General features: G+C 42.7%; 1 protein-coding gene across 7 annotated transcripts in view; it reads left to right on the top strand.

Annotated features, from left to right (window-relative positions):
* DEAF1 (DEAF1 transcription factor) overlaps nucleotides 1–3,329 on the top strand; it is a 357,225-nt gene extending 353,896 nt beyond the window's left edge. For all 7 annotated transcript variants that reach the window (XM_085644850.1, XM_085644849.1, XM_085644848.1 and 4 more), the window contains one exon: nucleotides 2,773–3,329. In XM_085644850.1, the coding sequence (XP_085500976.1) occupies nucleotides 2,773–2,877 (105 nt within the window). In that variant the 3' untranslated portion in view covers nucleotides 2,878–3,329. The remainder of the gene's footprint in view (nucleotides 1–2,772) is intronic.
* The last annotated feature ends 10,920 nt before the right edge of the window (nucleotides 3,330–14,249 follow it).

Genomic DNA, 14,249 nt, shown 5'->3' with positions numbered 1-14,249 from the left:
TCCTATTTCGAATTACTGGAGCTACAGCAGATATCTCAGCAGCGTATTAAGATGCTCAATGGCCCGATAGGAACTTCAGAAATTTTGACAGTACTAAAAAGTATTTCCAACGCCAAGGCTAGTGAGTCGGATGGGATCCCGGTGGAAGTATATAAGATATTGCAAAAAGAACTACTTCCTTTCTTAACAAAACTGTTTAATCAAATAAAGGACGGGATAGATACCCCCAAAAGCTTCAAGGAGTCAGTACTGGTAGTCTTCCTTAAAAAGGATAAAGATCCTCGCGATCTCCTATCGCCCTATCAGTTTGTTAAATACAGACTACAAACTGTTTATGAAGGTTTGGGCAAGAAGGATTGCTCCTTGCGCCCAGCAGGTGGTGTATACAGATCAAAATGGCTTCCATACAGGATGGCTAATGGCCACCAACACATATTTCTTAATGCAAGCAATTGATTATTTTTCCGCAAACAAGATCAAAGTGGCCATTCTGATGATGGATGCCGAAAAGGCTTTTGATTTGGTAGATTGGCGTGCCTTACTTTTTATTTTGTATAAGTTTGGTTTCCCACTACAGTTGAAACATATTTTAAAAAGAATTATATAGTCAGGTGGAAGCCAAAATTATCATCAATGGAACAGAAGCCGGGAGGGTGAATATTAAATGCGGCACGCAAAAGGGCTGTCCGTTATCCCCTCTTTTGTTATCTCTGTTTATTGAACCCCTTGCTGTCAAAGTTCGTAATAATTTACTGATTTTGCCCCCAATGGAAGGGATGGCAAAAATGAAGTTAAATGCAGATGATATAATCTTATATATCAAAGCTGGGGGTCTAATATAAAGAATGCATTGGAGGAAATTCAGAAATTCACGCAGGTAGGGGGATATAAAGTGAACCAAGCTAAAACAGAAATCCTTACATTTAATTCGGTGCCTTCTGATATCCCGGTTCCTACAACTACTATCGCCACATCCAGTCAGATACCTACGTATTTTTGTCACAAACGATTATGGCCAATTATTTCCTTTGAATTATACCAGTACGCTTGCAAAAGTGAGAAAAAATTACTAGAAAAGTGGTCTTTGCTCAATCTATCATTGATAGGTCGGATTTCCATGGTCAAAATGTCAGTGCTGCAGTTGTTTTTTAAAAAAAATGTTATTTAGTAATCTTCCCTCGAAAATCCCAAGCTCCTATTTTAAAGAATTGGATGAAATGATCCGGAAGTTTGTGTGAAATAATAAGCACCCGCGGGTTAAGCGAGCCACACTACAACTGGATGTAGCCAGGGGGGGGGGGTAGCGCTCCCACATCTTCCAACCTACTACCAGTCCTCTTTGCTCAATCTGTTATCACAACTAGGAGAGGAAAATTCAGTTTTTGATATTTTCTTTCTTATACATATGTTGAAGGAAAGTGCCTTAAAACTCCCCACTTTTTTACGATTAGCGAAACTTCCTAAAAAGACCAGATACAAGGTCATACTGGCATTAGCAGCAAGGATTCATTTACTAATCGCGAGATAATCCAGCATATCATGCTTAAACCCCTATCCAAGATTGTGCAGTAGGAGGTCTAACGTTGCCTAGAGGGCTATAACAAGATGGCAAGAATTAGGTTTTGGTCAGTTTGGGGATTTGAGACGTTAATTACTTGAGAAATGGTACGATTGCAATCTTGCAATTTAAATACTGCTTTCTCTATGAGTTTTCTTCAGCTCGTGAACTTTCTTAAAAACAATTATACCATGCTGAGTGAGGCCGCACGTCAAATCGCTAGGCAGATGTCGAATACAATTGTGTGTATGAGATTTTGGTATCGGCTGTTATATCAGTAGGCTAATAGTGAAGAGATTATTATGAAAGAGCTCCAGAAAATTCATTCAGAGACAGGATGCAAGTTTAATGCGAAAGAGTGGCAGCAGCTTAGTGAGTCATCGAATAAAGCATTGCGAGGCGCTAATATTTAGAGAATTACTTTTTTTATCCAGATAGCTAGCATACTACACCCCTCTGAGATTGCATAAGATGTCGAACTAATCCGAAACAATGTTTCAGATGCAATAAACAGGATTATGAGGGCTGGGTGTACACATTTTATTAGTGTAGCAACTTTGGAAGGATGTTTTTATCATGATTTCTCAATTTCTGTCTTTAACTATTGCCCCATCATCTATGCTGGTTTTATTTGGTTTATCGAGGGAGGTATAATGTTTAACGAAGTATCAACAGTATTTTATAGTAATTTCTATAGCGGTCACTAGGTCACTTGTCCTGCAAAATTGGAAAACTAATAAAACAACCTAGGATTGACCATTGGGTTGATCAAATGTGCAGTACTTAGAGATTCGAGGAGGCCTATGCAAATTGTGTAGGAGCTACTGTAAGATTTAGAGTTATCTAGCAAAAAGTTTCTACTCGTATATCTGAGTAAAGTAGATTTCAAGAGCCCTCTGTCGTAGGAAGTTAATCTCCGCACTTTAATAAAATATCCGCTGCTACCCGCTTCCACTTTAAAGAGTTTTAGATATTTGTACTGATGCAGCCATTTGTATGGATTTTAGTCAATCCCTGCATTTTTATTAAAATATCTGCAGCTAGCAGCACATGCACTTTAAATAGTTTTTGATATTTTTTCGCTAGCCTGATGTAGCCATGAGTAAAACTACCTGTGTAAATTTACTTTTGTAAATAGGGCCCATAGTACACTTTTTACATGGTTGTCTTTTCCTTTTAACTTTTCTCTACTACTTTATGTCTTCTTTCTGCAGGACTGGAAGGATCATCAGCAGATCTGTGGGCAGGCAACAATGGTCACAGTACAGGCAGAAGAACTGCAAGTCATGGCAAATGAGATTGAGAAAGTGGTTGTCTAAAATACTGTGATTATTTCAAGTTGCCAAAATATCGTTTGGAAAGGAGCTGACAATACAAGGGAGGTGGAGACAGCATCAGCCAATTGGCAATCCAACATGATTAACTTCTCTTGTACTGCTTAAGGAAATGACTTTTCACAACAGCAGATGGACAAAGAAAGAATTATGAACCCAAATAAGTTTTATCGCAGAATCAGAGACTGAAAAAAGACTTTCTGGAACCTGTGCCGCCCCCTTTCCAATCTTACATTGGATGTTCTGTTGCCCCTCCCTTCCCTCGATTACTTGCCATATCCTCATTTCTAATGTAGCTTCTACTTTTAACCTTTACAAACCAATGATCAAACTGACTTCTCTAAGGTTCTGCCTGGGAGAGGGGGTTAAAGGGCAGTGTGTAGTGAAAAGTATTAAAAGATTTCATTCTCAAGGTCCTGCTCAAGGAACACCACTGATATGAACTCGTTTATTGAAGCTTTGTCATGCACTAGATACCTGATTGTTTGATATTTTTTCTCGATTTTCCTCTAACTGATAGACACATGTATCACACACTGATGGATGATTCCCAATGGATCAAAGACGTCTTATCACAGGGTACGTTTAGTCACTCACAGGCTGTGAGATCTTTCGTAGAGTGACATGAAAGAGGATTTCACTGTCTGATGTCATCTGACATAACCAGAAGTCCAAAGCAACCAAAACAAATTATGATGTTGTATATCATGGTTATATGAATCCTGAAAAGGAGTCAAGTGGTATGGTCTTAAGATTAACAAATTAAATTTGGTGTTAACCAGTGGCCTTTACCCCATGTAGGACACTATCTGATCTCAATCAGAAAAACAGAAAAGGTGATGGATGGAATGCTTGTCTTTTATTCTTAGCCATTTTCAATTATTTTAATCTGCATTCTATGCTATTCAATTTTACCTTGGCTGTTTCATTTCAGGCAGAGACAAATGCAAATCTGAGCAATACTGATCGTGTTGGCCAAGACCAGTTTGCATATAATTGATTTCTGTGTATAATGGTAAGGTGAGCAAAAAGTGATGCACTGAATTGTGGCCCATAATAATGGCCAGTGTCTTAAATTAATTCAAGTATTTAATCGATCCATTTTTTGTTTTCCTCACTAACACAAGCTAAGTGTAATGGGTATTATTGAATCCATCAATTTATTGTTTTCCTCACTAACACAAGCTAAGTGTTGACTCATATTGTAGCTCACTGACGGGGCCCCAGCCCAAAAACACTGAAACATTTCTTTGGTTTCTAGTGTTCCCTTGCATTGGGGATGTGGCCGAGCAGTACAGGCTAGGGTGTCTCTCCAGGAGCATGGCCAAGACTGATTTTCACATTATTGGCCCGACCTGTACTGGCACGTAGAGCGAAAACATAGCCTCAAAGCTGCCCAGATTATTTCAAGCATAACTCATGTAGTCTTAGAATTAATAATTAATACATTGATCACATGGTTGAAGACAAATGGTCATTTTTTTCATTCTTGAAGAGCGCCTGCACCAGCGCAGTTTGGAACCAGGTTCGTAGCCACATTGTACGGGGGAACACCCAAGCAAATGCTGCCTCAAAAACATTTACAACAATAACTTGCTGGGGAAGACATGAGTGTAGTCTCCAAAGTACACAAAACTGAAACTTGCAGGTGTTCCCAGTGCTTTACATAAAGAAAACTTCTTGTTCCAAGTATACAACTTAGCGTGCAAAAGACTCATCTTCAGAAGGACATTGATCCAATTCATGGGATAGGTCTTCAGTTCAGCAGGTTTATTCTGTGGCCTTGAAGGCTTAGGAGCAGCGTCCTACTCTGATGAACATGAGCCTAGGTTTGGTGCTGCCAGATTCACCTTTGGCTTTTCCAACTTCTAGTGTTGACCCTGCTGAAGTGGCGGCTGTCCTACAGGCTCTGTTGACATTGCCATGTCCTACTCCACCTCATACGCTTTTGGGCCCCAAGATGTATGTAGTTTCTTCTACGGTCATGCATCTGGTGGTGCACCTTCCACCACACCAGTCAATTCATGCTTTAGGCCGTTTCAGCATTGACTGCTGTTCTTTTGCTACTGAATGCCTCACTGCTTGCTTCGACTTCGGCATCAAAACCCACTTGTTTGTTGTGCTGTCTCCAACTTCGTTCTCAGGATCTTTGGAGCGCTCTTCTTTTGAGACTCCCAAGGCTCTTCCTCAAGATTCAGCTGAGCATTTTCTGTTATTACAAAGGTGGACACTCAGGTGGGTTCACTCTGATCTTGTACAGACTCAGAGGAGGTTCTGTTTTTCTATCCCAAAACCTACATGCTTTTGGTGCTTCTGGTGAAAATACTCCTGATTGCCTCCTGACATCTCCTTCCAAGTACTATATACCTTTCAAGGAAGAATTGAGCAAGGTGTCTGAGGTCCTAATTTGCCTCTAAGTTTGTTTCAGATTAAAGCCGACATTTTAGCCGAAATTATGCAGATTGCGCACGCTATGTCAGAACCCCTATTGCCTTCTAATAAAATGTTGATGGACTTGGTCAGGGCCGTCTGTAGTAGACCAGCTTATGCTTATGCCACCTCTCTTGAGGCTGCTCATCGTAATTGACTGGCCCCTGGTGACCCAATTTTTCTGGTGTCCCACCTTTCTACAGAGAGTCTAGTACAACAGGCTCCTAATTTTACAGGTGTTGCCACTGATCATTTCGTTGCCTCCTCAGCAGACAGGGAACTTTTTTGGATTGAAAAGAAATGACTTAACCCAAGGAGCAGGGTTCATTGTTCCTGTAGAACCTCCATGCTGCTGATGCGTTACTCCCAAAATCTTGGAGATGGCAAGGTTGATAGTTATTTTTACCTGATCACTGGAGATCCTACTTCGCTGAAGTGGATCATGATAGTTTTGAAATAATGGATTCTGTGGTCACAGGTCAGATCTGTGAGCTCCTTTGTAGATATGCCTGTTAAGGTCCTTGGGCGATATTTGGTAAAATGCTGTGAATGCAGCTTTTGGTGCATCTAGCCTTTTTAACATAGTTCCCCACAAATCAGTCATGACCCTGTCCAGTCGAAACAGGGTCAAGACTGATCCGCCAAGCCTGGTCCTTCCCGAAACTAGTCTGGCCATTTGGGATAGATTGTTCTTATTGCTATAGGGTCAAGACTGATTTGAACGTGGCTGGGTCAAAACTGAGGTGGCATGATGTGCAAAATAATGATGGACTGGGATGTATCCTTGAGTAATTACCAGTAGCTGAGATTAATTCAAGCATTTCATCCATCACTTTGTTGTATACTTTAGTAATTAGATAGCTAGTCAAGGGTAGGGCATCTGGGTCATAATAGGCAGCAGCATATTTAACCTTCAGAAAAGTAGTAGGACACTGCCTGGCAACTTTGCACTGTTTTGGCTTTTCTCACTGTTGTTAGTGAATCCACCTTTATCATCCTGAACCTTTGTTATTTTCTCCCTTTATGGTTCTTCGGTTCCCTTGACCTCCTTGCCTGTTTATTCTGACCTCGCTCTTTGGATACTGTTTGACTTTGGCTTTCCTTCTCTCTGTCTGTTTAAGTTTTTGCCTGATTATCCTGACCATACTCTTCGGATTCTGTTTTGCTCTTGGATTTTAATGCAGATTTATCTGTACGACTCTCTGACCCTTTTTAGGTCTCATCTTGAGGAAGGTCATGCTCTGTCACCTGGAAGACATTTTGTTTACGTGCCCTGCCCCTCCCACACACTCTTGCATTGTATTGCTTGCTCCGCCACTTCCCCATTGTGTTGCTTGTCACATCCATCCCTCCCTCCCACTTCTGCATTGTGTTGCTTGCCCCGTCCCTGCCCTTAGAAGAAGTGTGCCATGATGCGGCGAGCGCCGGATGTGCCATAACGCTTTAAAAATTATTTTTACTTTCAGCAATGCTGCACAGCAGCTGCAGTAGTGTACAATATGGCTAAAAGACATTGACAAAGCCAGTAGTTCTTACATAAATGAGACCTACTGGCTTTGCAAATGCTTGTTCCCTGTTATGCTGAACTTGCTCCTTGGATTTTGTTTTGGTTTTGTCATCTGGCTGTGTTTCTCCCACTCCTTTTCCCTACTCAGATGTATCCCAAATCCTTGCCTGAATTGGGCTTACCTGATTCACTCCCTTCTGGCTTATGTTCACCTGCCTCGTAGTACCCAGTGTGTATACCTGCTTGTAATATGTTTATTTGGAATATCATGTATTTCTGACTATCACTAAAATCCTGCATTTACCTTTTTCAACTAGTGTGTCACACTTCCTCCTGAGAGTCTTGGTGAATATCTTCACTGTGACCAGAAACATAAGACCAGAGAGAAACATAGCAAAGAAGACTTGGGCATGCTGCTTGTCTGTCTGTCTGTCTGTCTGTCTGTCTGTCTGTCTGTCTGTCTGTGTGTGTCCCTCTCTCTCTCTCTCTCTCTCCTTGGGCATGCTGCTTCTCTCTCTCTCTCTCTCTCTCTCTCGGGCATGCTGCTTGTGTGTGTGTGTCTCTCTCTCTCCCTCTCCTTGGGCATGCTGCTTGTCTCTCTCTCTCTCTCTTGGGCATGCTGCTTGTCTCTCTCTCTCTCTCTCTCTCTCTCTCTCTCTCTCTCCTTGGGCATGTTGCTTGTCTCTCTCTCTCTCTCTCTCGGGCATGCTGCTTGTCTATCTCTCTCTCTCTCTCTCTCTCTCTCTCTCTCTCTCTCTCTCCTTGGGCATGCTGCTTGTCTCTCTTTCTCTCTCTCTCTCTCTCTCTCTCTCTCTCTCTCTCTCTCTCTCTCTCTCTCTCTCTCTCTCTCTCTCTCTCTTGGGCATGCTGCTCGTCTCTCTCTCTCTCTCTCTCTCTCTCTTGGGCATGCTGCTCGTCTCTCTCTCTCTCTCTCACTCCTTGGGCATGCTGCTTCTCTCTCTCCCTCTCTCACTTTTATTTTTTTAACCTGCCCGGAGCAGTCTAGTAAGTACAGTGAGGAATACATTCAGGGGAGTGAGGGTGATTGTTGTCACAACTCGTCGGATAACATTTGCCAGGTCAAACCCAAATAGAGCTGACTGCAGTCCATGACAGGGTATGGCACAGGCCATTTCAGAGATCCTCGAGGATCTGAGTAGGCTTGTTTGCGAAACCAGTTAAATCATGTTTTCCCACATCTGGGAGAAACAAGTAATGGTTACAGGACTCATACAATGGGTGAGCCCATCAGTGTTCCACAATGTCATCCACTGTGGTAATGTGTAATATTTCCTTTGTGGGAATGGCTCCTGTGATCTTTTTAGCAGGGATCAGCACTATTTTTTAATAATTTCTAGCACAATGCAGCCTACATTTTCTAACTTGACCCACACAATCCGCATCAGATTCAGCGAAGATGGCTTTCATTTTGTCCTATTTAAAGAAAGATGCTCTCCTTTGGGCCATGCCTTTGATATTACACCAGAGCCCTTGGATTCAGCAATACAATGTGCTTATTGAACAATTTAAACTGCCCTGAGGTGAATCAGACCATGCAAATGGCACATGGCAGATTATTATCCTTATGAAAGGGCTCCAAAAATATTATCTCCTATATTAGGTGCGTCTTTCAGCCCAAAGCAGAATGGATGGATGCAGCCTCTGCGGGCAAGTTTTAGCACAGACTTTGAGATGATTTAAAAGATGCACTGGTACTGGCCACTAACCGTCCCACCTTCAGTAATGCACTCATTGATTTGGTGCTACAAAAAAGATCAACAAAAGGAGAGACGATTTAAAAAAAGAAACATGTCTGCTTTATGGACAGACACTTTCCCTTCGGAGCCTCTTCCAGTTTGACTTCGGGCAAACCATTGCAGATTGGCAACATACACAAGTGTTTCTCACATTAAGAGTGAGAGAAAAGGCGTAAGACTGAGGCTTGCATGTACTGTGGATAAGCCTGGTCTCAAGCTGCAGACCATAATCAGGCGATAAGGGAATCCTACTGTCCGTAGATAGTCAAGCTCATGTTTTGTTGTAAGTTACTTTGGTAACTCCAAAAGGGCCATTGGAATGCTGGACCCTGATAAATTGGGGAGCAGGGTATTGCTTCATGGATATCAAGATTGCTGAAGCCCTCATATTGCTACTCAAAGAAAGAACAGTCTCAAACCCATAAATGGGATTGATGGACTCCACCAGAAGTATGCAAAGAAACAGAAGACATGATCATTGCCACAGGCTTCGAACACTGTGACGCCGTTTGGTTTGATCTCGCACCCAATCTTCACATTGTGTTGGGAACAGCTTAGCTACGACTGCACAATCCACAAGTGGTTTGGAAAATGTCACAGGTTCGCTTAATTTTGAGTTTTGTAAGAACAAATGTTTTCCTAAAGGCAGTGTTATCTCTGCTTATTCATTGTTAAAGGACACAATCTGGAATTTCTCACAAAAGAACTTTAACATTCCTGAAACTTACATTGAATTTACGGAGGTATTGAGTGAAAAAGGTGCAGGCATACTGCCAACGAACAGTGGATACAAATGTGCCATTTGTATGAAATCCTCATTTTCTTTGTGGTCATCCCGGATTTGTTCATCTTTCGCAGAAACCTTTATTTTTGCTGACTTTAGAAATCTGTGCATTTTACCCCAGCGAACAGTAGTGATGTGCCTGTGCTTTACCTTTTAACTTGCGTTGTATATTGATCTTGCATACAAGTCCTTAGTATAAGTTACAAAATGTACCCAGACCCTTGAAGTTAATTCCACTAGTGGACTGCAGTACCTATTGTGTTGTGTCATCCACTACAGTGTCAGTAAAACATGGCTTCAGCCCCACCACTGTAGCCTGACTGCAGCAGTGTAAAAATTGCAATTTGACCTGTCAAATTAAACCCTTTTGATAGGTCAAAACATCCCTTTCAAATAATAAGTCACCCCTATGTAGGCAGGGTGCATGGTATTTAAAAGTAGGACATGTAGAAATTTAATGTTGCTATGACCCTGCCGTGACTAGCACCCAAAAGCTCGTTTTTTACTTTGGCAGGCTTAGCTTTCCTATGTAGAAAACCACAGTACAGATTAAAATCCTAATACTGTATCTCAGGGATGGTACTAGCTAGAAAAATAATTAAACAACTATTTTTAGTAATTAAAATCTAATTCAATGGTGAACTTTGATTCTATGTGAGGATCGGAAGCGAGGATTAGGCTCAAACTTCCTTTACTTTATTTCTCCAGCAACCTAAAAAATACTTCAATAAACTTCCTTCCCCATGAACACTTGGGAAAAGGTGCAGAAAATGTCAACCAATCAGCGCACTCATTGCCCTTCAAACGCCTCTGTTTGTCATCATGCTGCCCTTTTCTCAGTCAGCCTGATTTAAGTGCTCCCAGCGTCACTCTTCAGTAAGGCTTGTTTGGGTTTAATCTTTAATATTAATGTTTTGAATTGTACTATAGTATTGCTACTAACTTTCCTCTTCTGGTTCATATTACAGCAGGAGTGCCGAGGTGCTCCATTTGCGGTGCCAGGTTTATAAAAAGATAGGAACGCATTGCGCAGTAGCAGTCCGCCAGCCGCTAGAGGTTGCCCGTGCTCCTCTCTGCGCTCCATCACACTCTGCTCCTCATGACTGGCACGCTGATAGCTCTCTTCAGTTTCTCTGGTTAACTGACGAGTCAGAGCAGCACGCCCGTCCATAACTGTCTCATTTTGCTTTAATTTAGCATTCAATTGTTCGCCTTGGCTATAATCAAGGTGCTAGCCCACCGCCTGAAGTCTGAACACTCAAAAAGGGATTGGTGCTCGTACAGAGTTTGTGGGCATCGTCCCTAGTAATCGGTGGCTCATAAGAGCTATTGGACACCGACCCAGGCATGAGTGAGAACATCCACTCTCTGCTCTTGTAGTGAGCTTTGCCCTCGAGATTTATTAGGGTGTGTGATGTCCTGGGCATTAGTCATCTTGACCAAGCCTCACAGGCTTCATAATAATAATACCTGGGCCCACCCCAGTCACAACTAGCCTATCTTATACAGGTAAAATCCAGAACCATGAAGTGACCTCCTATATACCTTTTGGTAATGAATTTTGTGAGTTTGTTGATGCCTCCATGCATAAAGCTGTGACTGATGCCATGGCCCCCCTAGTGAAGAAATTAATGGAACTAGCACAGCAGTGCTTTTAACACCTTCCGTGGAGTGAAGACATTCTAGGGCCATCGGGGGACCCCCAACCCCAGGGTCAGCATGGCTCACCAACCCCCAAAGTAGGGAAGAGACGTCGTCACATGCCAGGAGGTGACCTGGATGCTTTCGATAAGCTGAGAAGAGCTTTCTAGTGAACTCCTCATCCCTAGTAGAGGATCCCCTTATCATCCAAACCAGAGGAAAAACCCTGGGGTTATGTCTGATCCTAAGGGTACCGATACTCTGCCTGCAGATTTCTCCATGGGGGACGACTCCCACAGTGATTTGAACGAAGATATGCGACATAAGAGACCCTGGTGTTCTGAGCTGGGGGGCAGTTACAGAACCAGTGTCAGATATGTTGAATCCAGAGGACTTCCTCCACTCCCGATCTGCAACTGCCTTCAGACAGAGTGCCACGTCCGTTTCTGGACTGCAAAGCTGGTGTGTACCTCTGAGAATAACTTGACAAAGTATGCCCAAAGTATGCCCTTTATCCCAATAAAGGTATAGATCACTCCTGGCGATCATACCAGGACAAACTTCTGGATGTCACTGGTCCTCTTACAATAAATACTGGACATGGCTGAGGAGGCAAAGGAGTCTGGTTCTCTCACTTCCCAAAGATCTTTCCAGGTGGGCCCAGCGGGCCGTCATCTTTCTAAGCAATGGCAGCTGCACCATCTTTACTGAGAGGCGCAGATCTCTGTTGATCACGGTGGACCCAAAGCTCGGGAACCTTGTCACCTCTAAATTGGGCCTCATTGCACAAGGGGGCCGCTGTAGGGAGCCATTTATTAAAGAATTCGGTACGTTTGTGTCAACATTCACCTCCTTCAGCAAGGCACCAGGCATCCATGAGGAGGATTTTCACCTTTAAGGTTTTTGCTGGGGCCGGCAGAGACAGGAGACGTTCAACCTGCGATTTCCACTTCCAAGCCTCCACCAGAGGTCAAGCATCCAGACAGGGCAAGTTGCATGGCCACAACAGATAATGTGTTTTTTCCCCCTCCAAAGGCATCTTCAGAGGTGACTGCAACATTGGATCCAGTAATGGTGAGAGTCCGCCCTTCTTCCTGTTTAAAGTTAGGAGGCAAGTTGGCACATTTTCTTTCCGATTAGAGACTCCTGACCGGTTTTTAAATCAAGTTCTACAGTTCCCCAGCACAAACATTCCACCCTCATCTATTTGCCATGAAGACACAGGATGCTTCTCTGGTGGATAAGGAGTTATCGGGACTTTGGCAAAAGGTGTGGTGCACCTGGGTAATCCAGAATGGGGTGCCTTGTTTGGCTCTCAGCAGGTTTTGTTACCCAGAATCCCTTGCAAACCTTAAACTATGTCAAAAAACACATTTTCCTCAATTTCATGTGAAGGAAAGTTCTGGAATCTGCAGAGAGCCACAAACCTCCACCCACCCAGCATTCCCCCAAATCTCTCGATAGAAATGCTACCTCACATGTGTACACTGATTGGTGGTTGTATCTGGTGTTTCTATTGGATTAGGGTTAGTATCCTCATTGGGTTCTGATTGGTTTCTGGGTCTGTAATTCAATCAATGTAGGGTTGGGGCTAGGGTTAGGATTTCTATTGGAAGTAGGGACTAGGGCTTCCTGTGTTATTGCTTGTTGGGACTAGGGTGGGACTAGGGTTAGGCCTTTAATTGGAAGTAGCGATTAGGGCTTCTGGTGTGATTGGTTGCTGGACTAGGTGTGGGACGAAGACTAGGGTTAGACTTTCTATTGGAAGTAGGGACTAGGGCTTCCTGTGCCATTGGTTACTTGGACTTGGTTTGGGACTACTGGTAGGGCCTCTATTGGACGTAGGGATCAGGGTTTTTTAAACTGATTGGTTGCTTGGACTAGGACTAAGATTGGCTGTAAGGTCCTGGTCTCGTACTGGTTCCAGATTTTAGGGGTAGTGTTGTGGTTGGATAGTGTTAGGGCTGGGGTTCCCATTGGCTGGAGGGGGTCACCTGATTACTAGGGCTATAAAGGGCCAGGGTTAGAGCATCTCAGCCCGGGCGTCTCAACTAAGGGCGGAGAGGACAAGGGCAGGTGCCTGTTTGTGCCTGTTAAGGGCAGAGAGGACAAGTGCAGTTGCCTGTTTGAGCCTGTTCGAGACTGGTCGGGACCAGGGCCAGAAATGCTGCCCATGTTCCCATTCAGTAATACCCACCCACAATTTATTTTCACTATAAATATGTACCTATCTTTGTGTATTGCTTTGTATAAACGTGTAGAATAATTATGTTGTTAAAAAAAAAAGAAAACATCTTTGGTCTACATGTACTTGCTTCCATTGTGCATCTATGTACCTCCATGTACTTGGATCTGTGTGTCTGTTACTTTTCTCCTGAAAATGCATATCCAATGCACTACCCTATCTCATCCTGTACCTCTATCAATATCTTTAATCTACATATACTTACATTCTTTATGCATCTATATACTTTCAATGTACTTATGGATCTATATATTTATCACTTTCTTCTAATTTGGCATTTCCAATGCACTACCCTATTTCTCAGTCTATACTTCTCTCAATATATCTTCTAGCCCAACTTTCTGACTCATCTCAAACTACTTTCTACTACTCTTTCCAATGCACTACCCTATCTCTCACCCTATACATCTATCAATATATCCTCTACATCCACTCTCTCATCCATCCCAAACCCCATACCACTACTATGATCCCCCAAATAACCCTTTCTAGACTCTCTCCTACTCTACCCCTCCTTTCATCATCTAACAACTCTTTTACTATACCGATCCCCCAAAACAAACCTCTCTAAACTCTTCCCTCTGACTCCTCTCCTCCAAAATCCCTTTTTACTCATCCAAAAGCCTCCTCCTACTGCTATGAACTAAAAAAGGACATACAAAATCCTTCACTCTTATATCCCTCCACTATCCTTTTCAATCATAATAACAGACTAACATGTTCACTTCTCAAATTCCATATTCCACTATACTAACTCACCACTAATCCTTTATGGGTTCCAGAGTAGCATGCTTCTTACCAATAAAGCGTTTCAACACCCTATAAGGGTTACAAGCGCTATATAAAGGCAAACCTTTTTTCCCTTTTCTACCCCTCCCCAACCCTTCTCAATCCAAATAACTGACTAACATATCCACCACTCAAATTATTTTCATGTTTCACCATACTAATTCAACACTAATCCTTATGGGTTCCAGAGTAGCGTGCTACTCC

The sequence above is a fragment of the Triturus cristatus genome, chromosome 3_1 (assembly GCF_964204655.1).
Source record: "Triturus cristatus chromosome 3_1, aTriCri1.1, whole genome shotgun sequence".
NCBI lineage: Eukaryota > Metazoa > Chordata > Amphibia > Caudata > Salamandridae > Triturus > Triturus cristatus.
The sequence above is the reverse complement of the archived record's forward strand: the minus strand, read 5'-3'. Positions and strand labels throughout refer to the sequence as shown.